The sequence below is a fragment of the Haliotis cracherodii genome, unplaced genomic scaffold (assembly GCF_022045235.1).
Source record: "Haliotis cracherodii isolate W230 unplaced genomic scaffold, xgHalCrac1.p SCAF_17, whole genome shotgun sequence".
NCBI lineage: Eukaryota > Metazoa > Mollusca > Gastropoda > Lepetellida > Haliotidae > Haliotis > Haliotis cracherodii.
Window position 1 is genome coordinate 553,750 of NW_027266272.1, and position 26,801 is coordinate 580,550.

At 43.3% G+C, this 26,801-nt stretch overlaps 1 protein-coding gene across 2 annotated transcripts in view; it reads left to right on the plus strand.

Annotated features, from left to right (window-relative positions):
- LOC139464810 (uncharacterized) overlaps positions 1-26,801 on the plus strand; it is a 60,804-nt gene that overhangs the window by 18,055 nt on the left and 15,948 nt on the right. The window contains exons 2-17 of one of the 2 annotated variants that reach the window (XM_071246328.1): positions 861-929; positions 2,795-2,883; positions 4,540-4,635; positions 5,750-5,845; positions 6,290-6,589; positions 8,967-9,105; positions 10,616-10,823; positions 12,573-13,432; positions 14,818-14,941; positions 16,809-17,000; positions 17,338-17,374; positions 18,297-18,554; positions 21,867-21,923; positions 22,548-22,684; positions 24,204-24,402; positions 25,000-25,119. In XM_071246328.1, coding sequence (XP_071102429.1) covers positions 861-929; positions 2,795-2,883; positions 4,540-4,635; positions 5,750-5,845; positions 6,290-6,589; positions 8,967-9,105; positions 10,616-10,823; positions 12,573-13,432; positions 14,818-14,941; positions 16,809-17,000; positions 17,338-17,374; positions 18,297-18,554; positions 21,867-21,923; positions 22,548-22,684; positions 24,204-24,402; positions 25,000-25,119 — 2,981 coding nt within the window. The remainder of the gene's footprint in view (positions 1-860; positions 930-2,794; positions 2,884-4,539; positions 4,636-5,749; positions 5,846-6,289; positions 6,590-8,966; positions 9,106-10,615; positions 10,824-12,572; positions 13,433-14,817; positions 14,942-16,808; positions 17,001-17,337; positions 17,375-18,296; positions 18,555-21,866; positions 21,924-22,547; positions 22,685-24,203; positions 24,403-24,999; positions 25,120-26,801) is intronic. The other variant, XM_071246329.1, reaches the window with a different exon arrangement.

Sequence of the window (26,801 nt, forward strand, 5' to 3'; positions counted from 1 at the left end):
GTACTTGAAGGTGGAGACATGCATCTACTCTATCTGTGTACTTAAAGGTGGAGACATACATCTACTCTATCTGTGTACTTGAAGGTGGAGACATGCATCTACTCTATCTGTGTACTTGAAGGTGGAGACATGCATCTGCTCTATCTGTGTACTTGAAGGTGGAGACATGCATCTACTCTATCTGTGGACTTGAGTGTGGAGACATACATCTGCTCTATCTGTGTACTTGAAGAGCATTATGCACGTCCATCTTATGATGACAGAACGAAGATTTACTTCCTTGTTGACGGAGTTTTAATATTAGCAAAACACCTCAAGTTGGTCGTCAGTATCTTACATAAATTTAATCACAGTATAAACTCCGTGATCATCATAAATTTAACAAAATACACAAATTTTATCAGTTGTAATGTATTACATGAGCTTTAATATGTAACCATACTTTGATTTTTTTCATTTGTTCGAAGAGTGTTATTAACCTGACTTTTGATCACTTGTGTTCTTTGATCACATATGTTCTTTGGTAAAGGTTTTTGTCATTATGGGATACACCCTTATCACCTGACACGATATATCACAGATAGGTTTTATTTGCATTACGAATAGACCCTTCGATGACATTTTATATCTGTTTCAAGGAATCATACAGTATTGATTCATAGTCTTGTTGTCTGATACAGGGTTTTGTACTTGACACTATGCTGGCCATCCTGGTATCTGAATCTGCGGCTTCAGAGTTTGGCCGTTTAGTAATCCTAGTGTTTGTCACAGCAGCCAAACTGACCCTATGTTGATAGTGTGGTCATCCTGCACTGGAAATGTGGGTTCAAGGTAAGTAATGGCCTAATTGTCTGTTACAGGGGCTTCTGTCAGAGGACCATCTGCACGACCGAGAGAGTACGTGTGTGTATCTTCAGGACATGGCTCGCGTAAGTTTCTAGTCATTATTTTGATCAAGAATATCCGTGTATCATACAAACATTACTGTTCACTCATCACAGGGATCGTGAAACGACGTCATGAAGAAAAGCCTCAATCCTTGAATGACAGGGTCTATTTACCATTGGCATCAAAGATACTTGTATGGCAGGTGTGTCATGGTGTATGATAGGTGTGTCATGGTGAATGAAAGGTGTGTCAGCTGGTGTCACGGTGTATAATAGTTGTGTCACGGTGTATAATAATTGTGTCACGGTGTATGATAATTGTGTCACTGAGTATGATAGTTGTGTCACAGTGTATGGTAGGTGTGTCAAGGATGTGACGGTGAGTCACGGTGAGTCATGGTGCATGATAGGTGTGTCACAGTGTATGATGGTTGTGTCATGGTGTATGATAGTTGTGTCACAGTGTATGATAGTTGTGTCATGGTGTATGATAGTTGTGTCACTGAGTATGATAGTTGTGTCACAGTGTATGGTAGGTGTGTCAAGGATGTGACGGTGAGTCACGGTGAGTCATGGTGCATGATACGTGTGTCACAGTGTATGATGGTTGTGTCATGGTGTATGATAGGTGTGGCAACGTGTATGATAGTTGTGTCATGTTGTGTCACGGTGTGTCATGTTGTGTCACGGTGTGTCATGTTGTATCATAGGTATGTCACGGTGTGTCACGGTGTATGGTAGTTGTGTCATGGTGTATGATAGGTTCGTCACGGTGTATGATAGTTGTGTCACAGCGTATGAAAGGTGTGTCATTGTGTATGATTGTTGCATCATAGTGTATGGTTGTTGTGTCACGGGATGTGATAGGTGTGTCACCGTGTATGATAGTTGTGCCACGGTTTATTTCAGTTGTGTCACAGTTTGTGATAATTGTGTCATGGTGTATGAAAGTTGTGTCATGGTGTATGATAGTTGTGTCCCGGTGTAAGATAGTTGTGTTACGGTGTGTGATAGTTGTGTTACGGTGTATGATGGTTGTGTCACAGTGTATGATAGTTGTGTCACGGTGTCAGATAGTTGTGTCATTGTGTCACGATGTATGATACTTCTTTCACGGTGTATGATATTTGTGCCATGGTGTGTCATGGTGTGATAGTTTTGTCATGGTGTATGATAGTTGTGTCATTGTGTATGATATTTGTGTCATGGTGTGTCATGGTGTGATAGTTTTGTCACGGTGTATGATGGTTGTGTCACAGTGTATGATAGTTGTGTCACAGTGTGTGATAATTGTGTCATGGTGTATGATAGTTGTGTCACGGTGTATGATAGTTGTGTCATGGTGTATGATAGTTGTGTCACAGTGTGTGATAATTGTGTCACGGTGTATGATAGTTGTGTCATTGTGTATGATAATTGTGTCATGGTGTGTCATGGTGTGATAGTTTTGTCACGGTGTATGATGGTTGTGTCACGGTGTATGATAGTTGTGTCACAGTGTATGATAGTTGTGTCATGGTGTGTCACAGTGTATGATAGTTGTGTCACAGTGTATGACAGTTGTGTCACAGTGTATGATAGTTCTGTCAGGGTGTATGAAAGTTGTGTCACAGTGTATGATGGCTGTGTCAGGGTGTATGATGGTTGTGTCAAAGTGTATGATGGTTGTGTCACAGTGTATGATAATTGTGTCATGGTGTATGATAGTTGTGTCATGGTGTGATAGTTTTGTCACGGTGTATGCTGGTTGTGTCAGGGTGTATGATAGGTGTGTCACGGCGGACGCGATCAACTGATATGTTGACGTATATATAGCATGTCATGATAAAAAGATTAATGATTCATGAACAGTCCGTGCTCTGAACAGCAATTCATCTCACCACATCATTCTGACTCCGTGTTTGCAGGTGCTGCGCCTATAAGACCGTATGGAAGGCTGTTATAAGGACGGAACGCTACTGTTGTTCAGGCTACAAGGGCAGGCGCTGTGATCAGCGTAGGTTCACTCATACTTTACAAAAATCATTTTTATCAGAGGAAAATATTCGGTGAATATGTTGGGTATCCTGCAACAAATATGTGTGATAAAACAATTTCCCTATGAGAACCATGTAACCAAACAAATCACAATGCCTCTCTACTCGCCAAATAGCCACGCGCACTTCATTCATTTTTGTCCTTTCTTTTGAATGTTCGCTCCCCAAAATCATTTCAGTTCCACTAGACAGAAATATATTATTATATCAGTTTGAACGGGCGCTGGGAACTCCAGGATTCCCTTCAAGGGTAAATGTGTGGATGTGTGGCGTCCATAGCCGTTGTTACAAAACGCACTCACACGTGTTACAATATAATTTGTCCTGGAAGCAATCGCACGTGTTACGGAATACATGTTCCGAGAAGCAATTGCATGTGTTGTAATGTAATTTGTCCTGGAAGCAATCGCACGTGTTACAGAATAATTGTTCCGAGAAGCAATTGCATGTGTTATAATGTAATTGTTCCTGGAAACAATCGTACGTGTTACATTATATTTGTTCTTGGAAGCATAGCACGTGTTATAATATATATTTGTTCCCGAAAACCATTGCAAGTGTTGCAATATCTTTGTTCCTGGAAGCAGTCGATTTGATTGTTGATCCGGGATCAGGTGATGGAGTCTTTGAACTGGGATGCAACATTTTCTCTTGTATTGTTGATCTAGAGAGAAGTATCTGGCTTCCCTCTACTGGTAGTCTTTTGCTACAATCTTCCTGGAAACAAACACATGAGACTGTCAGGCAATAACCATTGGTAGATGAATTGTCCAGATAAGTCATGGGTCGATTGATTGTCCTGATAAGCCATTGGTTGAATGATTGTCCAGATAAGCCATGGGCTGATTGATTGTCCTGATCAGCCATTGCTTGATTGATTGTTCTAAGCCTTTGAATCCATGAGTGTTCAGTGAGCAAGGGAGTTGGATTGGGAGTTGGATTTTACGCCCGCTTTGAGCAATGTTCCAGCAATACTACGGCTGGACATGACTGTTCAGAAGGCAATTTGTTGAACATGAGATTTGTCTACTGACAGACAGTCCTGCTGTAATCATTGTCACGTCCTTGCTGTTGTCTTTTCTATCTATTGAGTGGTTTTACTGTTGGGTGTTACTATTGAGTGGCTTTATTATCTATTGAGTGGCTTTATTATCTATTGAGTGGCTTTATTATCTATTGAGTGGCTTTATAATCTATTGAGTGGCTTTATTTTCTATTGAGTGGCTTTATTATCTATTGAGTGGCTTTATAATCTATTGAGTGGCTTTATTATCTATTGGGTTATTTTATTATCTATTGACTGGTTTTATTATCTATTGAGTGGCTTTATTATTTATTGAGTGGCTTTATAATCTATTGAGTGGCTTTATTATCTATTGAGTGGCTTTATTATCTATTGATTGCTTTATTATCTATTGAGTGGTTTTATTATCTATTGAGTGGCTTTATTATCTATTGAGTGGCTTTATTATCTATTGAGTGGTTTTATTATCTATTGAGTGGCTTTATAATCTATTGAATGGCTTTATTATCTATTGAGTGGTTTTACTGTTGAGTGTAACTATTGAGTGGCTAAAAAATCAGTTGAGTGGCTTATCTGTTTTTTTATTCTGCAGCTGTCTGTAATCCTGAGTGCGGCAATGGTGGCACATGCAGTAACCCGGGCAACTGCGCATGCCGAGCTGGTTACGCTGGTCCGAGTTGTCGAGGAAGTACGTATGACGTATGCATGAGGAACACCATCAGAACAACGACAATAAACAGTGGAGAATAACGGAAGTTTGTGCTGCGCTCTGATTAATTGAAAAACACGTATTATATTGTTCTGGAAAATATGTGGGATATTTCATTGCGTCTGAATTCTTTTCTTGATAATTACCTTGTTTTCTCAATTCCAAGAGTATTGAATACAAGCGCCACACCCCTTTATATAATCATATCATGAAAACTATCTTCTAAAGGCGATTGTACGATTCCGACTATATCATGGCAATGAGTTTAGGAAACACGGTTGAATAGTGATGATACCAGGCATGCACAGACAAGTCAAGTGTTCACCTGGACAAACACTGGAACATGTGGTCAGATCAAAATACAGAATAGCATCACACATCAACTTGGACACTGATACGTCAAATACGGAAATACTGTTCACGCGTCTATCACAAACTTTTCTAAGAACTTCAATGTTGGAGTCCTAAGACCTTGAATGTTTGATCCTAATACAAACCTGTTGAGCAAGGGTATGATGCTCTTTGGAAACTTGGTAGAAAGAGCATGCTCGATTATACCTCACAACTTGTGAACTGTTGACCTCACAAGCTGGAGTCGCTGGGATAATCCTCCACATGATGGGAAAGTTGAAGTCACCCCTCTTGTCATACAGTCTTGTTTTGTGTCTCTGATTTTTTTTGCATAGATCTTAGGTCTTCAGCAAACCATGCTTGTCGTAAATGGCGACTTTGCTTGTCGTAAGAGGCGACTAACGAGATCGGGTGGTCAGGCTCGCTGACTTGGTTCATGCATGTCATCGATCCCAATTGTGTGGATCGATGCTCATCATGTCAATCACTGGATTGTCTGGTCCAGATTCGATTTTTTACAGACCGTCGTCATATAGCTGAAAAATTGCTGAGTGCGGCGTTAAAACAACGAAAAGAAAAGCAAGCATAGATCTACATATGAAACAAATTAGCAAGGAGTTGGTGTCCATGTTGATGCTTACTGCGTGCCCAAATGTCCCATTCAAATTTTACATAGATGTGACCTATTGACCTATACAAAGGTTAAAGAGTGTGTACTTCACCTTTCTGTTTCCTCGTTCAGTTGAAGCCTGCTCTCACCGATCCCCGTGCTTCCCAGGAATCTGCTCCGGAAGTTGCACTTGCCAGTCAGGATTCACACAAAAGACCTGCTTGACATGTAAGTGATTCATTTATGTTAATGCCTGCTAAGGTTCATAATTATTCACTCTTTGAACACAAAACAATAATGTCCATGTCAATGTCCATGTCAATGTCCATGTCAATGTACATGTCACCGTCCATATCAATGCACATGTCACCATCCATATCAATGCACATGTCACCATCCATATCAATGTCCATATCAATGTCCATGTCACTGTCGATGTCAATGTCCATGTCAATGTCCATATCAATGTACATGTCACCGTCCATATCAATGTACATGTCACCGTCCATATCAATGTCTATGTCCATGTTAATGTCCGACTAACCGTCCGATTGCTATTTTGCTATTAGTTTTCCCAACACTTCCACCGTGTTAAATATCCTTGAAAAGGTGTGACCAAATACAGAGGTATAGAATGGCTTCCAAACAATGACATAACTTTCATCTCGACAGTGAGGGACCAAGCACCTAGGATCTGGCAATGCCGCGCTCACCTTGAAAGTCGAAAAGTGTCCACGAATCCAGCTCTCAATGGAATGGTCATGTACGAATTCATCACCGATTCCTCCAACCCTGATATCGACACAGTGGACGTCATTTGGTCCAACCAAGTTGGATTTAATTATTTACAGATAGACGGGGCAGCTCAATTTGACACAAAGATACAGTACCCACAGCCTGCCTATGTGAGAAACTCATCATTTGGCGTGACCAGTGCCGTGGCAAGTGTCCTGCACACAAAGATAGCCACAGGTAGGATGTACGTTTAATCCAAAAACATAGCGCCTCCCCAACCTATCACACACACGCAGACACACACACACACACACACACACACACACACACACACACACACACACACACACACACACACACACACACACACACACACACACACGCACACGCACACACGCACACGCACACACACACACACACAGAGAAACACACATATATACACACACGCACACGCACACAGACACTAACACACTAACACTAACACACAGACAAACACTAACACACAAACACACATACAGAGACACACACAGACACATACAACACAAACCCCTACTCCCCCCACCCAACACACACACACTTCACATAGACACAACCCCATCAAAATATCACACCCATCACACAGATACACACTAACACACACAGACATACACACACACACGCATCACGCACACACACACTGACACACACGGCCATCACAAAGACACAGACAGAACAAAAAGACAAACTCGTTCGGATGGTAATTTCAAGTGCTGATAAATAAATGCAGTTGAATCACATACACACGCACAGACACACACCCACACATCACACAGACACAGACACACACCCACATACACACATCACACAGACACACACACCAATCACACACACACATCACACACACACAAGTGCTGATCTAACTTCATAAATGCAGTTGAATCACACCCATCACACAGACAAACACACTAATCACACACCAATCAGGCACACCCATCACACAGGCACACACCCACATACACACATCACACAGACAGACACACACACCATCACACAGACAGACACACACACACCCATCACACAGACACACACACTAATCAGACACCCTTCACACAGACACACACACTAATCACACACCAATCAGACACACACATCACAAAGACACAGACAGAAACAGTTCAATCACAGACTCGTTGGGGCTATAATTTCAAGTGCTTATCTAGCTTCATCAATGCAGTTGAATCACGAGTTCACAAACACACAAACTAACACACACACAGGCACACACATACACAACCACAGACACACACTCCCGTCACAGAGACACACACAGACACGCACATACATAAACACAGACACACACACCTATCACACAGACACACGCACAGAAATACACACTAACACAGACACACACTAGCACATAAACCCATCAAGCACACACACACACACACTCACTCACTCACTCACTCACTCACTCACTCACTCACTCACTCACTCACTCACTCACTCACTCACTCACTCACTCACTCACTCACTCACTCACTCACACACACTCACTCACACACACACGGCCATCACAAAGACACAGACAGAAACAGTTCTATCCCAGACTCGTTAGGACGGTAATTTCAAGTGCTGATCTTAATTTATAAATGCAACTGAATCACCCGTTCCTGGATTGTATGTAATTCAGGCAGAACACTTGACATTTGGCGAGAGGTCATGTCTAGGGCATCACAATGCTTAGATTTCCTGTCTGGAGACAGTGACGTGCTCTTTAGAGCCAAACACTCTTGGGTCGCTTCATTGTCTCTGGGATGCCAGGTTGAATAATGCTTACCGGATATCTGAGCTAGGTTACTGTAACGTGTTTCACGGAAGTGCTTAAAGTATTATGGCAACAATTATGGTTTGTGCACATAGAGAAAACTGAATGCAGAACAAAAATCTCCTCTGATCCCTGAACTCGATCTTTTAACCATCTGCAAATATTAAGATCCTATCTCATCAATTCACCTTTTACCAAAGAGGTCGCGTTTATTTTCTCATTGAGATGGCACGGGTGGCCCCGTCGTCTAAGGCGCCGCGATTCGCTGTGCAGAGTTGCGCCACCTATGATTGTGGGTTCGAATCCCGGTTCGCCCCGATTATGTTACTAGCTTTGTCAGCACAATCCCCGTGCTCAAGGATTTCAACGAAGTGGTAAACGTCTGGGACCTGCATCACTTCGGGCTTTCCTTCCACATTAAGCTGACACGCCGCGATATAACTGAAATACTGTTAAAAGCGGCGTTAAACCCAACTCACTCACTCACTATTTTCTGATCGTGTCATGGTCGAGTGAAATTTACAGGTATCGAATCTACGTTTGAAACCTCTGAATAAACAGTAGGTTTATCTCCTCATTAGATGTGTTGCTGCAACAATAACACAACGAGGAGATGTGATCTTAATGTGGAGCGAAGTTACCTGTCTACACATTCTGACTGCTCTCAAATCCCTTGAAGCGGTGCTCACGCTATCAACCACTTGTTTGCCTCGTCCCGATTATGAACATGCTGGCGTGTGACATCGCTTGAATACTGCCACCTGATACATGGAACATTCAATCATGCACTCAGGTACTGACTGTTCACAGACACTGGTGACAGATACACGTCCAAGACGGAGAACTACACTTGTGAGCAGAGGGATGGAGGGGGCGGTGCCACAGTCGAATATTGGAACTGCACGTCGAAAGAGCCGAGGTTTGACCGGTCAATCAATAATGCAGATGAGTAAGTCCCTCTCAGACCCACTAATCTCAGCTGTTGTCAGGAGCTAATAAACACTGTACAGTGGTATCAGGTTTACCCGTGAAGATCCGGGGGGATAATACAGGGAATGACTTGGGTGATAATATAGAGAACGACTGGGGTGATAATAAAGAGAACGACATGGGTGATAATATAGGGAACTACGCTTAAAACTGGGGTGATAATACAGAGAACGACAGGGGTGATAATACAGAGAATGGCTTGGGTGATAATATAGAGAACTGCGGGGGTGATAATATAGAGAACGACTGGGGTGATAATACAGAGAACTACGTGTTATACTGGGGTGATAATACAGAGAATGGCTTGGGTGATACTATAGAGATTGATGTGGGTGGTAATACAGAGAACGACAGGGAGTTATCATGTTGACGACTTTGGTGATAATACAGAGAACAACAGGGTTGATAATATAGAGTACGACTTGATTGATAATATAGAGAATGACTTGGGTGATAATACAGAGAATGACTTGGGTGATAATACAGAGAATGACTTTGGTGATAATATAGAGTACGACTTGGTTGATAATATAGAGAATGACTTGGGTGATAATACAGAGAATGACTTGGGTGATAATACAGAGAATGACGTGGGTGATAATACAGAGAACGACAGGGTTGATAATATAGAGAATGACTTGGGTGATAATACAGAGAATGACTTGGGTGATAATACAGAGAATGACTTGGGTGATAATTCAGAGAACGACAGGGTTGATAATATAGAGAATGACTTGGGTGATAATACAGAGAATGACTTTGGTGATAATACAGAGAACAACATGGTTGATAATATAGAGAATGACTTGGTTGATAATATAGAGAATGACTTGGGTGATAATACAGAGAATGACTTGGGTGATAATACAGAAAATGACTTGGGTGATAATATAGAGAATGACTTGGGTGATAATATAGATGTCTAGTGGGGTGATAATATAGAGAACGACTGGAAGTGATAATATAGAGAACGACAGGGTCCATAATATGAATGTCTAGTGGGGTGATAATATAGATGTCTAGTGGGGTGATAATATAGATGTCTAGTGGGGTGATAATATAGATGTCTAGTGGGTTGATAATGTAGATGTTTAGTGGGGTGATAATATAGATGTTTAGTGGGATGATAATATAGATGTTTAGTGGGGTGATAATACAGATGGCTAGTTGGATGAAAATACAGATGTCTAGTGGGGTGATAATATTAATGTCTAGTGGGATGATAATATAGATGTCTAGTGATAATAACTAGTTTGTTCCTGATATTGGGAACTAGCGGGTTGAGAATATAGAGACTTAGTTGAGGGTGATAATATAGAAGTTTAGTACGATGATGAAAAAGATTAATAATATAGGGACCTAGCTGCATTGTAAAAGGATTACTTAAGATAAACAGCTAATAAGTAAATACTGTATCTGGTGTGCTGTTAACGAAGTGTGAATTAAAGGATACGTTTCACTTGGCGTAGGATTGAAGTGACCCTGACCTTCACCAGTGGAGGACGCAGGGAGCTGGTCAACCCGGAAACTAGACGTTTCTTCAAGAACGAGGACTACAATCAGTTGACTTCATCTAAGACGCTCATGTTCAAGTTCGACCTGAATAAACCTGAACACTGCTACAGTCAGCCGTCCTGCAGTACATCACCACTACACATAGACAGGGATATTACTCGAGTGAGTCCCCCCCCCCCCCCCCCCCCCCCCCCACCGAATAGTCCGCGCCATTCAGGCCGGTGTCAGAGAATAAAATTCCCCCCCTAGCCTAATTATCCCCCGGAAAAAGGACTATATAGCCAAATTTTCGCCGGAAAACTGGCTATATAGCCATACTTCCCACGGAAAGCACACTATATGGCCATATTTCCCACCCGGAAAATACACTATCAAGCCAATTTTTAAATATATGTCTATTATCAAAAGTACCTAGATGTACAGTTGGCTGATAGAGTAATTTACAAGAGAGACCATGATTAAAATCTTGTGTTTTTTTGCGCCATACATTCTTAATTTTAATAAATAGAGGATAGTTCATTTCGACAGTGAGATATGGCGGATCACTCGACAGATCAGATCAGCATTTTGTCACTGACGAAATGAATTTTTTTATGTACTATATATTTATTTAGTAGTGTAAGTGTTGTTTTGGGTTTTTTTATTTTGTGTATTTGAGGTAAATCAGCGAATCTAAAATCTTCCAACCGTCTTCAGGAACAATACGTCACATTGCTAGTTGAAACACATATGCAACCAAAGCTGCCTGTCAGGCGCTAGAAGATAACCCATTCACATTCCCATTACCACATTTACTCCTTGGTACCCATTTACTGTTTGTGGAGAGAGGCATGCATGAACAAGATCACTTGCCAAAGGTGACGCCGCAAGTTTTTCAACTCATGTTTCAGTGGAAGATATATGATTCCAACACACCATTAATCACTGCATTGTAGAAAATCACTGACGTGAAGTATTTACTTGTATCCAGCAACAGTTCATAAATAAGTTCTCTGGCATGAATAACAAGTGGCAAGTCGGAATCGTCTATGTTTTCAACACTAAACTTGTTATACAGGATTCCTAAAAGCTTGTTTTCAATTGAGACATGTTTAACTCCAATTTCTCTGTCAAATATGGCATGCAAGACGTTAAGTTTTGCCATTGCTGTTTGATCAATGTTTGTTAAATGGTGCAGTAGGTTATGTTTTTTAATACTGCATTCAAAAATCTGAGGGATATAGGGGAAATTCTGCTATATAGTCATATTTCCCCCTTGTGCTAAGGGGGGAAATCTGACTCTAAAGCGGAAATATGGCTATGTAGTCATTTTTCCCCGGGGGAAATTTAGCTATATAGCCCTTTTTCCGGGGGAAAATTAGGCTATATAGCCCTTTTTCCGGGGGAAAATTAGGCTATATAGCCCTTTTTCCGGGGGAAAATTAGGCTATATAGCCCTTTTTCCGGGGGAAATTTAGCTATATAGCCCTTTTTCCGGGGGGAATTTAGGCTAGGGGGGGAATCACACTCTCTGACACCGGCCCCTGTCAACCATGGCATATGAGTTTGTCATCCACTCTATCAGCACCCGTTGTATCAGCTCCCACCCTGCCAGGACCATTCATTGTTTCTAACATTCTGCAGTTGCTGAGTTGCTTCCCTTTGTTGCTAGGTTCGAATCTCTCTTTTCTATATGATTGTTTGTTTCACCTGAGTGATCAACACCTGCGTCGTGCTAAGTTCTTCCGCCACGTCACGCTCTCACGCACTTGCTATTGATACGGTGGGGAAACATTGTGGCTTAAGCGGTCGGAGGCCCAGGTTTGACAAAGGTGCACTGAGAGAAGCCCATCCCCCGCCCATGATATTGCTGTAACATTGCTGAATGCGGCGTAAAAACGGATTTACTCACTTGTCACATAACTGTTGTAGACTCCAGTCGCAATTACTTGGGATGGCTGGACGGACATGCTGTCTGGTATGCACCGCTATGCATGGGAGGTGTTCCGACTTGACATCATCACCGCGGACGGCAAGCTGGGGGAGAAGACGCCCCTCGAACCCCTCATCAATAGGGAGTGGCTGGCAGCTAACGGCACCCCCCGGGTGGAGTATCCCCCGCCTACACCTGGCATGTACTCCGTCATCTTGGAGGCCTCGGACCGAGCCAACAACTCGCGGTACGCCCGGCGACTGTTTCTGTACGACAACGTCTCCAACGTCACCACAAACGACAACGACCCGCTGTTCATATCTAGCGCTGCAGCAGACACTGGTCACACGTGGCAAGCGAACGTCGACGCCGAAGTTGTCGTGGAATGGGGAGGACACTTCGCTAACGACGTTCACGACAAGGGCAATTTTTTGAACGAAGTGCTGGAGTACCCCACTCAGTTTGCAGACATCGAAAAAGAAGTCGGCTCTTCCAGTCGGTTCACTCTCAAAGGTGTATCGTTCGATGACGATGAAGGGGAGAGAACTCGTGCTGAAATCCCCAATGTCCACGGTATTGTGAAGTTTGAAGTGTCCTATGGTCGGGACCATGCCGGTGGGTCCACATTATCCTCCCCAAAAACATGGAGCCAGGTACAACCACTTGGGGAAAGATTTGTGATTAGAAGTGAAAAACGAATCAACGGTGACAGTATCCGGGTTTGGGTACGGGCGACGGACATTATGAGTAATACGAAGATAGATAGCACACTGGTCAGCTTTGATAACTCCAAGCCAGTTGTCAGGCTGCGAGAATTGGACAAAAATGTACAGAATGGGACGTACCATTACTCCTCTCTGTAAGTATATCATCCTCCCTGTGAGTGTAACTCCTCTCTGTAAGTTTATCATCCTCCCTGTGAGTGTAACTCCTCTCTGTAAGTTTATCATCCTCCCTGTGAGTGTAACTCCTCTCTAAAAGTTTATCATCCTCTCTGTGAGTGTAACTCCTCTTTGTAAGTATATCATCCTCCCTGTGAGTGTAACTCCTCTCTCAAAGTTTATCATCCTCTCTGTGAGTGTAACTCCTCTTTGTAAGTATATCATCCTCCCTGTGAGTGTAACTCCTCTCTCAAAGTTTATCATCCTCTCTGTGAGTGTAACTCCTTTCTGTAAGTATATCATCCTCCCTGTGAGTGTAACTCCTCTCTGTAAGTATATCATCCTCCCTGTGAGTGTAACTCCTCTCTGTAAGTATATCATCCTCCCTGTGAGTGTAACTCCTCTCTGTAAGTATATCATCCTCCCTGTGAGTGTAACTCCTCTCTCAAAGTTTATCATCCTCTCTGTGAGTGTAACTCCTCTCTGTAAGTATATCATCCTCCCTGTGAGTGTAACTCCTCTCTGCAAGTATATCATCCTCCCTGTGAGTGTAACTCCTCTCTGTAAGTATATCATCCTCCCTGTGAGTGTAACTCCTCTCTGTAAGTATATCATCCTCCCTGTGAGTGTAACTCCTCTCTGTAAGTATATCATCCTCCCTGTGAGTGTAACTCCTATCTGTAAGTATATCATCCTCCCTGTGAGTGTAACTCCTCTCTCAAAGTTTATCATCTTCCCTGTGAGTGTAACTCCTCTCTGTAAGTTTATCATCCTCCCTGCGAGTGTAACTCCTTTCTGTAAGTTTATCATCCTCTCTGTGAGTGTAACTCCTCTCTAAAAGTTTATCATCCTCCCCGTGAGTGTAACTCCTCTTTGTAAGTATATCATCCTCCCTGTGAGTGTAACTCCTCTCTAAAAGTTTATCATCTTCTCTGAGAGTATATCGACCGCCTCCGTGGTCTAGTGGTAGAGCGTCCGCCGGGGGAGCGGAAGGTAGGGGGTTCGATCCCTGGCAGTGTCATACCAAAAGACGTGACACGTATGGCTTGTTACCCTGCTTGACGCCCATGTTAAACTGCGGCAGGGTATCTCAGTGGGCTAGCACTATAAAATCAGTTCGGACTAGTACAAGCACACGCACGTCGCTATATAAACCTTAAACCACATTTCACCTCGCCTGTAAGAATATCACCCTCTTTGTAAGTTTGGCCATGTTTGTACGTCACCTATAACGTACTGGATTCCCCACTGTGGCCACGACAACTTATGGGATTCTGGGTATCTGTCGGTGAGAAAGAGCTGCAGTTGAAAGCGTCAAGTAACTTAACGTTTGTTCAAGGATGGCCATGTTAATGTATTACAGCGTGCCCCTGACGGCGATAGATGACGACAGCGGACTGTGGGAGGTCACCTGGCGTCTTGTCCGGAACAGCACGGGGAAGGTGACGCGCACAGGGACGCTGGATCGGACACAGTACACACTGAATGTAGGTCAACACAAAATGAAAGTACAAACATACCATAAGTTAAACAGACCTTGAGTGAAAATAAACTGTAATTACGAACTGACCGTATGTACAAACAGACCATAAGTTAACCAGACCTTGAGTGACAATAGACCGTAATTACGAACTGACTGTATGTACAAACAGGCCATAAGTTAACCAGACCTTGAGTGAAAATAAACCGTAATACCGTATGTACAAAAGGACCATAAGTTAACCAGACCTTGAGTGAAAATAGAGCGTAATTACGAATTGACCTTATGTACAAACAGACCATAAGTTAACCAGACCTTGAGTGAAATTAAACCGTAATGACGAACTGACCGTATGTACAAACATACCATAAGTTAACCAGACCGTGATTTAAATATAGGCCGTAATGACGAACTGACGGCATGTACAAACAGACCATAAGTTAACCTGACCGTGAGTGAAAATAGACCGTAATGACGAACTGACCGTATGTACAAACAGACCATAAGTTAACCAGACCTTGAGTGAAATTAAACCGTAATGACGAACTGACCGTATGTACAAACATACCATAAGTTAACCAGACCGTGAGTAAAATATAGGCCGTAATGACGAACTGACGGCATGTACAAACAGACCATAAGTTAACCAGACCGTGAGTGAAAATAGACTGTAATTACGAACTGACCGTATGTACAAACAGACCACAAGTTAACCAGACCGTGAGTGAAAATAGACCGTAATTTCGAACTGAACGTCTGTCAAAACAGACTATATGTACAAACAGACTGAAAGATCAAACAGACAGTATGTACAAACAGACCGAAAGATCAAACAGACCGTATGTACAAACAGACCGAAAGATCAAAGCGACCGTATGTACAAACTACCGAAAGATCAAAGCGACCGTCTGTACAAACAGACCGAAAGATCAAACGACCGTATGTACAAACGGACCGAAAGATCAAACAGACAGTATGTACAAACAGAACGGTAGATCAAACAGACCGTATGTACAAACGGACCGTCTGTACACACAGACCGAACGATCAAAGAGACCGTATGTACCTACAGATCAAAAGATCAAACAGACAGTATGTACAAACAGACCGAAATATCAAACGGACCATATGTACAAAAAGACCAAAGGAATAAAAAAACCACATGTACAAACAGACTGAAAGATCAAACAGACAGTATGTACAAACAGACCGAAAGATCAAACAGACCGTATGTACAAACAGACTGAAAGATCAAACAGACAGTATGTACAAGCAGACCGTAAGATCAATCAGACCCTATGTACAAACAGACCATATGTACAAACAGACGCAAAAATCAAACAGACCGTATGTACAAACATATCTAAAGCTAAAACAGACCGTATGTACAAACAGGCCATAAGATCAAACAGACCATATGTACAAACAGACCGTATGTTTGTTTGTTGTTTAACGCCACACTCAGCAATATCCCAGCTATATGAAGGCGGTCTGGACCAGACAATCCAGTGATTGGTATAATGAGCATCGATACACGCAAATGGGATACGATGACATGCATCAAACAAGTGAACGAGCCTGACCACCCGATCCCGTTGGTCGCCTCTTACGACAAGCACAGTACGAGCAGACCGTAAGATCTAACAGATCTTAATTACAAATTAACCGCACGTGCAAACTTAATGTAACTGGGAACTACCCATGAGATGCCGAACACGGCACAAACTATACTTAGCCTTAACGTCATCCTATATGAATCTTTATTCCTCTCAGTGAGAAAGGGATGCGTTGAAGTGTAGCGTTCAGTAACTTAAGGGTTGTTTAAGGAGAGCCACATTAGTGTGTTACAGTGTCCCTTTAATCTCCATCCCCAGAAAGCCGAGTACGACGCAGATCCCGCGTTAGGCCGCTGCACGCCATCCAACGACTGCTTCCGCAGCACCGTCAGCATCCCCATCAACCATTGCTGGCTGAGGGTGGAGAAGGAGAGTCTCGCTACAGAGGTCATGACCCTGACGGTCAAAGTCACCAACCCCGCCATGCTCAGCACGACAAGCTCTCTCCAGGTCACTATATGCACTTCTGCCGTGTTGCAAAATAATATGGAAGTGAGAAAATGCACACATATATGTATAATTATATCATTTTGCGATAACAATCCTAAGGTTGTAATCTAGGCTGATGAGTTACGCCTGGGGTAGGCTGTCGCAGTCTTGTCAAGGGAGGCTGTCACAGTCTTGTCAAGGGAGGCTGTCACAGTCTTGTCAAGGGAGGCTGTCACAGTCTTGTCAAGGGAGGCTGTCACAGTCTTGTCAAGGGAGGCTGTCAGTCTCCTCGTGGAAAGCTCCAAGTTCTAAACGGAACACTGGTTCAAAGGTTTAAATAAATTCTTCCTATTTTCAGATAACGAACATCAACAGTTTCAGTGGAATAGGTGAATGTAAGTATTCTGACGTCTATGTGTCGTCTTTTATTCTAAACTAATGATGTCTGTGAAAGGCATTAGAAGTGATACAAAAAAAGAAAAATAAATTTATGGATGTCAACTTCTTTATCATGAGATACACAACGTTTCGGAATATATGCTTACTCCTTCTTCCCCTGTACTCCGAAACGTTGTGTTCCTCATAATACAGAAGTTGACATCCATAAATTCTCTTCCTTAAACAAATGTAGTTGCAGGTTGTTAACTACAGACTTCCAACTGTTATACCCACTGCCTGCTGTAGGCTGTGATCAACACTTTACTCTGGCCCCTCTCTTACATTCGTGTGTCCCCCAACCTGTTGACATTCTAGCGCTGCTCCTCCTGTCTACAAGCCCTGTTCGACCGTTCCTGGTATTCTACCTGTTCTCCCAGCCCGACACGTGCTAGTTACGTAATCTACCCGTCGCAATTGAATTACCAGTTCAAGCTGGTATATAGTAAACTACGGTTATAACGAACACGCTTATAACGAACTGACATTTTGCTCCCGGCCATTCCTGTATATATGCGTATAACGAACTACGGTTATATCGAACTAAACTCTGTGGCCCTTGAGTTCGTTATAAGCGTAGTTTACTGTACATGCTCTCCCTCCGCCGCCCGGTCCGGCTGACCCACGTGTTGTGCCTTAACTATGTGTACTACCTTTGTATGTACCCCGCCCCCGCCCCCGCTACCAGTTCGACATGATCTGACTATGTGTTGAAGATCCCCTACCCAGCTTTAGAAGTTGGTCAAGTTATGTGTGTATCTCATCAATGAATGGGACATTTCGTCGTAGACACAATTATACTGACATGCATGTTTTAACTTTCATTGTGCCAACACATTCACCAGTTCTATTCATTTCTCACCACTCTACCCCTGTCACTAGACGCTCCCCCACGTGATGTGCGAGTTATCCGGGGCGGATACAACACGGTCCGCATCTCCTGGACCAACGCCCCCAGCTGCTACAACGTCAGCGAACTGTGGATCAACTATACGGGGGCGGCCGTCAAGGAGAAGATCCATCGTCTCAACACCTTCTACGACCTGACCGGTCTCCAGCCCGAGACTAACTACACGGCCCATCTTATAAATGGATACGGTGGGGAGATGAGTGACGCGGTGGCGTTCCAATTTAGGACAGGTTTGTAGATAAATGGTACTTACACATAAACCTCTTACCACTCTTATATGACGACAGTCTGTACATAATCGCGTCTGGATCAGACAACCCAGTGATTGACATCATGAGCATCGATCCACGCAATTGGGATACGATGACATGCATCAACCAAGTCAGCGAGCCTGATCATCCGATCCCGTTAGTCGCACCTTAGATACGATGCCAGTTGATATGACCTGATACGATGATAGCTGATAAGGGCTGATACGTTAGTCGCCTATTACGACAAGCTTAGGTTGCTGAAGTCCTATTCTACCCTAGATCTTCACTGGTAAACCTGGTATCACTGTACAGTGTTTAGTAGTTCATCGCAACAGCTGGGATTAGTGGGTTGCTGAAGTCCTATTCTACCCTAGATCTTCACGGGTAAACCTGGTATCACTGTACAGTGTTTAGTAGCTCCTCACAACAGCTGGGATTAGTGGGTTGCTGAAGTCCTATTCTACCCTAGATCTTCACTGGTAAACCTGGTATCACTGTAAGTGTTTAGTAGCTCCCCACAACAGCTGGGATTAGTGGGTTGCTGAAGACCTATTCCACTCCGGATCTTCACAGGTCTGTTGCCGGTAGAATTAGGTAGAAATGGTACCATGTAACACAACATGTGGATGTTATAGATTAACTAGACTAAGTGTTGATGATCCGCAGAAACAGATTCCATGTGGCGTATAGGGCACAATAGCTGTGAAACTTGTATGACAGGCCACTGAAACTCAGTGATGACACCAGGTGTTCACGCCTGGTAATCACGTGACAGAACACCCAGCAGGACTGAGTGACCAGTGTTCCCGGGGCGGACACCGCTCTGTCACTAACTCACAGACAGGAGGTCGGATCTTGGAGTCCAGTTAAAACTTGTACTGTTAAACAATGATATTATACAACCGCTTCTGGCAGCAGCTAGCAGAATGCTTCAACGCAAAAATAATCATTTTACAGATGTTTCTTTAGCAATTTCACTTGCTAAATCGCATGTCTGTGCCCTGTGTTTAGCATCATCTACAACACTATCCGTCTATATGTATCCTGTCTATACCCTGTGTTTAGCATCATCTACTACACTATCCGTCTATCTGTATCATGTCTGTATCCTGTGTTTAGCATCATCTACAACACTATCCGTCTATCTGTATCATGTCTATATCCTGTGTTTAGCATCATCTACAACACTATCCGTCTATCTGTGTCATGTCTATATCCTGTGTTTAGCATCAGCTACAACACTATCCGTTTATCTGTATCCTGTCTATATCTTGTGTTTAGCATCATCTACAACACTATCCGTTTATCTGTATCCTGTCGGTACCATTTCTTTAGCATCATCTACAACACTATCCGTTTATCTGTATCCTGTCTGTACCATTTCTTTAGCATCATCTACAACACTATCCGTCTATCTGTATCCTGTCTGTACCATTTCTTTAGCAGCATCTACAACACTACCCGTCTATCTGTATCGTGTCTGTGCCATTTCTTAAGCAGCATCTACAACACTATCCGTCTATCTGTATCATGTCTGTGCCATTTCTTTAGCAGCATCTACAACACTATCCGTCTATCTGTATCCTGTCTGTGCCCTGTGTTTAGCATTATCTACAACACTATTCATCTATCTGTATCCTGTTTGTGCCCTGTGTTTAGCATCATCTACAACACTATCCGTCTATCTGTATCCTGTCTGTACCATTTCTTTAGCAGCATCTACAACACTACCCGTCTATCTGTATCGTGTCTGTGCCATTTCTTTAGCAGCATCTACTACACTATCCGTCTATCTGTATCCTGTCTATACCCTGTGTTTTGTTTAGCATCATCTACAACACTATCCTTCTATCTGTACCCTATCTTTACCATGTGTTTAGCATCATCTACTACACTATCCGTCTATCTGTATCCTGTCTATATCCTGTGTTTAGCATCATCTACTACACTATCCGTCTATCTGTATCCTGTCTATATCCTGTGTTTAGCATCATCTACAACACTATCCGTCTATCTGTATCCTGTCTATACCCTGTGTTTAGCATCATCTACAACACTATCCGTCTATATGTATCCTGTCTATATCCTGTGTTTAGCATCATCTACAACACTATCCGTCTATCTGTATCCTGTCTATACCCTGTGTTTAGCATCATCTACAACACTATCCGTCTATCTGTATCATGTCTGTGCCCTGTGTTTAGCATCATCTACTACACTATCCGTCTATCTGTATCCCGTCTGTACCCTGTGTATAGCATCAGCTACAACACTATCCGTCTATCTGTACCCTATCTTTACCATGTGTTTAGCATAATCTACAAAACTATCCGTCTATCTGTATCATGTCTATACCCTGTGTTTAGCATCAACTACTACACTATCCGTCTATCTGTATCCTGTCTATACCCTGTGTTTAGCATCATCTACAACACTATCCGTCTATATGTATCCTGTCTATACCCCGTGTTTAGCATCAGCTACAACACTATCCGTCTGTCTGTATCCTGTCTGTGCCCTGTGTTTAGCATCATCTACAACACTGTTCGTCTGTCTGTATCCTGTCTGTGCCCTTTCTTTAGCAGCATCTACAACACTATCCGTCTATCTGTATCATGTCTATATCCTGTGTTTAGCATCATCTACAACACTACCCGTCTATATATATCCTGTCTATACCCTGTGTTTAGCATCATCTACAACACTATCCGTCTATCTGTATCATGTCTATACCCTGTGTTTAGCATCAACTGCAACACTATCCGTCTATCTGTATCATGTCTATACCCTGTGTTTAGCATCAACTACAACACTATCCGTCTATCTGTATCCTGTCTGTGCCCTCTGTTTAGCATCATCTACAAAACTATCCGTCTATCTGTATCATGTCTATACCCTGTGTTTAGCATCAGCTACAACACTATCCGTCTATCTGTATCATGTCTATACCCTGTGTTTAGCATCAACTACAACACTATCCGTCTATCTGTATCATGTCTATACCCTGTGTTTAGCATCAACTACAACACTATCCGTCTATCTGTATCCTGTCTGTGCCCTCTGTTTAGCATCATCTACAAAACTATCCGTCTATCTGTATCATGTCTATACCCTGTGTTTAGCATCAGCTACAACACTATCCGTCTATCTGTATCATGTCTATACCCTGTGTTTAGCATCAACTACAACACTATCCGTCTATCTGTATCCTGTCTGTGCCCTGTTTAGCATCATCTACTACACTATCCGTCTATCTGTATCCTGTCTACACTATCCACTATCTGTCCACAGGACCGGCCCCCGAGTTCTCAGGCCTCACTGCTGGGGGGAAGGCGGGCGTGGCGACCAGTAAGTATGGTTTAACGCCGCATGAAGAAAAATGTAGTTTTAGCAGATCACAGTAGACGGTGAGGCGAGGTCAAGTGGGGTTTGACATCTCGTTCAAGATGGCTGCATTTGTATAGTGACGTGCATACATGTGTGTGTGTATGTGTGTTTGTCTGTCTCTCTGTCTCTTCAATCAATAATTCGGCGTCACGCCTTCATGTGAATTGTCTCCCTTAGCTTGCTAGTCCTGATTATGATCCTCGGCGTGTCAGTGCCTACCCGTGTGAGTATCATCTGAGTCACTTGGGGAATCAACATGTCACCTTATACCACAACGCTGGTTCATGTCGACCGCTGCGACGTAGCCGAATGGAAAACATTTCCTCTTTCACGGACAATATGATCAGTCAGATGTGAATTAATTAATCTATAGGTTTAAATAGTCTTTGACCGTGGGTTCGAATCCCGAATTCGCCATGATTAAGTTTCTTGGCTAGTCAGCACTATGTTTCACAACGGCGGTGAACGTACAAGACCTGTGCATGAATCACCGCCTGACTGAAATACTGTTCAAAGCGGCTTTATACCCAACTCACTCACGCACTCTACCGGTCAGTGGCTATGGGTGTTTTATCTTTTGTTCAGGTGTTATCCTGCTGGTGGCGATCGCGGTCGCCGTGTTCCTTCTGTGGCATCTCGGCATCCTGGCCATCATTGTGGGCAAGAAGGAAGCCAAGCCTCGCGGCAAAGCTGCTGTCGCCTTCGCCCGGATGTCCAGAAAGGTTTCCTACAATGCATCTCTGATGTTACCATGCGCTGTTGTACCAAATGCCCACAATTCATCTCTGATGTTACCATGCGCTCTTGTACCAAATGCCCACAATTCATCTCTGATGTTACCATGCGCTCTTGTACCAAATGCCCACAATTCATCTCTGATGTTACCATGCGCACTTGCACCAAATGCCCACTATTCATCTCTGATGTTACCATGCGCTCTTGTACCAAATGCCCACAATTCATCTCGGATGTTACCATGCGCTCTTGTACCAAATGCCCACAATGCATCTCTGATGTTACCATGCGCTCTTGTACCAAATGCCCACAATTCATCTCGGATGTTACCATGCGCTCTTGTACCAAATGCCCACAATGCATCTCTGATGCTACCATGCGCTCTTGTACCAAATGCCCACAATTCATCTCTGATGTTACCATGCACTCTTGCACCAAATGCCCACAATTCATCTCTGATGTTACCATGCGCTCTTGTACCAAATGCCCACAATTCATCTCTGATGTTACCATGCACTCTTGCACCAAATGCCCACAATTCATCTCTGATGTTACCATGCGCTCTTGTACCAAATGCCCACAATTCATCTCAGATGTTACCATGCGCTCTTGCACCGAATGCCCACAATTCATCTCTGATGTTACCATGCGCTCTTGCACCGAATGCCCACAATTCATCTCTGATGTTACCATGCACTCTTGCCTCAAATGCCCACAATTCATCTCAGATGTTACCATGCGCTCTTGCACCGAATGCCCACAATTCATCTCTGATGTTACCATGCGCTCTTGTACCAAATGCCCACAATTCATCTCTGATGTTACCATGCGCTCTTGTACCAAATGCCCACAATTCATCTCGGATGTTACCATGCGCTCTTGTACCAAATGCCCACAATTCATCTCTGATGTTACCATGCGCTCTTGTACCAAATGCTCACAATTCATCTCTGATGTTACCATGCGCTCTTGCACCAAATGCCCACAATTCATCTCGGATGTTACCATGCGCTCTTGTACCAAATGCCCACAATTCATCTCGGATGTTACCATGCGCTCTTGCACCAAATGCCCACAATTCATCTCGGATGTTACCATGCGCTCTTGTACCAAATGCCCACAATTCATCTCGGATGTTACCATGCGCTCTTGTACCAAATGCCCACAATTCATCTCTTATGTTACCATGCGCTCCTGCACCAAATGCCCACAATTCATCTCGGATGTTACCATGCGCTCTTGTACCAAATGCCCACAATTCAGTTTCAAACTAATTTTGAACTTTCAATAAAAGTAATAACGTACAATGTATGATGCTACGCCTTCCCGTCATTCATTTGAACATAGCGGTAAGGTCCGATCAACGAGATTTCATTTTAATCTCAAATTTATTTCGTATACTTACTTGTAAATTTAATGACTGTTTGCAATACAATTAATATTGATAAATTGATAAATTATTCAGTTTGATTTAATAATTAACCTTTTCTCGATGCGTGGTCCCAGGTACGAGGCAAGGCCGTTGATGACGACATCTATGTGTACGGTGGCAACGACTACGACATCCCAATAGGAACGCAGCTGTCTTCAGAGAGACTGACACTCGACACGCTGATCACCGAGGGCAAGTTCGCCAAGATATACAAGGCCACCCTGTCACGTGCAGGCAATAACGCGGAGACTGTCGTGGCTAAGATGCTGAAAGGTTACTATGACAACTATTACCATGGCGTAACGTGTGTTTCAACTGCATCAGATTTTAACCAGGGGTTTAATGTTTCTATATGGTGTATACCTTACATACAGTCTGACTGAATGTGAATGAATCACTGAGTGAGTGAATGACTCACAAACTGATTAAATGACTGAGTCACTCACTCACTCACTCACTGACTGAATGACTCACTGACTGAGTCACTGACTGACTGACTGACTGAATGACTCACTGACTGGGTGACTGACTGACTGACTGAGTGACTGACTCACTGAATGACTGACTGAATGACTGAGTGACTGACTGACTGACTGACTGACTCACTGACTGAGTGACGGACTCACTGACTGACTGAATGACTCACTGACTGAGTGACTGACTCACTGAATGACTGAATGACTCACTGACTGAGTAACTGATACACTGACTGAGTGAATGACTCAGTGGCTGAGTGAATGACTCACTGGCTGTCTGACTGATTGACTCACTCACTGACTGAATGATTTACGGGCTGAGTGTGTGACTCACGGACTCACGGGTTTAAGGAATGACTCACTGACTCACGTTGAACTTTGCATATCTCCTCAGAAAACTATGACGATGAAGACAGCCAGCTGATGAAAGGCAAGATCCTCTATTACCTGAATGAGGTGGGCGAGCACCGCAACATCCTGAGAATGGTTGGCGCTGTCGTAGACAACGAAGTTTGTAAGTCATCCATAGTTTGTATGCGACAGTTCGGACACGGGAACGGAATGTGGCCTATTTCAGTAGGCAAAGTGATGGTATTAGAATACAGTGAGAGGGGGGTCTATATTTCAGTGGGTTAAATGATGATCCCAGAATACAGTGAGATGAGATCTATATTTCATGGAGAGAGGTGATGGTCCCATAATACAGTGAGAGGGGGTCTATATCTCACTGAGTCTAGTGATTGTCCCAGAATACAGTGAGAGTGGGTCTATATTTCAGGGAGTCTAGTGATGGTCCTAGATCACAGTGAGAGGGGTTCTATATTTCAGGGAGTCTAGTGATGGTCCCAGAATACAGTGAGAGGGGGGTCTATATTTCAGGGAGTCTAGTGATGGTCCCATAATACAGTGACAGGGGGGTCTATATTTTAGGGAGTCTAGTGATGGTCCCAGAATACAGTGAGAAGGAGTCTACATTTCAGGGAGAGAGACAATGGTCCCAGAATACAGTGAGAGGGGGACTTTATTTCAGGGAGAGAGGTAATGGTCCCAGAATACAGAGAGGGGGGTCTATATTTCAGGGAATCAAGTGATGATCCTAGATCACAGTGAGAGGGGGTCTATATTTCAGGGAGTGTAGTGATGGTCCTATAACACAGTGAGAGGGGGAACTATATTTTAGAGAGTCTAGTGATGGTCCTAGATCACAGTGAGAAGGGGTTTATATTTCAGGGAGTCTAGTGATGGTCCAAGAATACAGTGAGAGGGGGTCTATATTTCAGGGAGTCTAGTGATGGTCCCAGAATACAGTGAGAGGGGGAATTATATTTTAGAGAGTCTAGTGATGGTCCCAGAATACAGTGAGAGGGGGTCTATATTTCAGGGAGAGAGGTGATAGGTCCATAATACAGTGAGAGGGGGTCTATATTTCAGGGTGTCTAGTGATGGTCCCAGAATAGAGTGAGAGGGAGTCTATATTTCAGGGTGTCTAGTGATGGTCCGAGAGTACAGTGAGAGGGGTCTTTATTTCAGGGAGTCTAGTGATGGTCCCAGAATACAGTGAGAGGGGGTCTATATTTCATGGTGTCTACTGATGGTCCTAGAATACAGTGAGAGGTGGTCTATATTTAAGGGTGTCTAGTGATGGTCCCAGAGTACAGTGAGAGGGGGTCTATATTTTAGGGAGTCTAGTGATGGTCCTAGATAACAGTGAGAGGGGTTTTATATTTCAGGGAGTCTAGTGATGGTCCCAGAATACAGTGAGAGGGGGTCTATATTTCAGGGAGAGAGGCATTGGTCCCATAATACAGAGAGGGGGGGGTCTATATTTCAGGGTGTCTAGTGATGGTCCCAGAATACAAGGAGAGGGGGTCTATATTTCAGGGTGTCTAGTGATGGTCCTAGAATACAGTGAGAGGGGGTCTATATTTCAGGGAGTCTAGTGATGGTCCTAGAATACAGTGAGAGGTGGTCTATATTTCAGGGAGTCTAGTGATGGTCCGAGAATACAAGGAGAGGTTGTCTATATTTCAAGGTGTCTAGTGATGGTCCTAGAATACTTTGAGAGGGGGGTCTATATTTCAGGGAGTCTAGTGATGGTCCGAGAATACAGTGAGAGGTGGTCTATATTTCAGGGTGTCTAGTGATTGTCCGAGAATACAAGGAGAGGTGGTCTATATTTCAGGGTGTCTACTGATG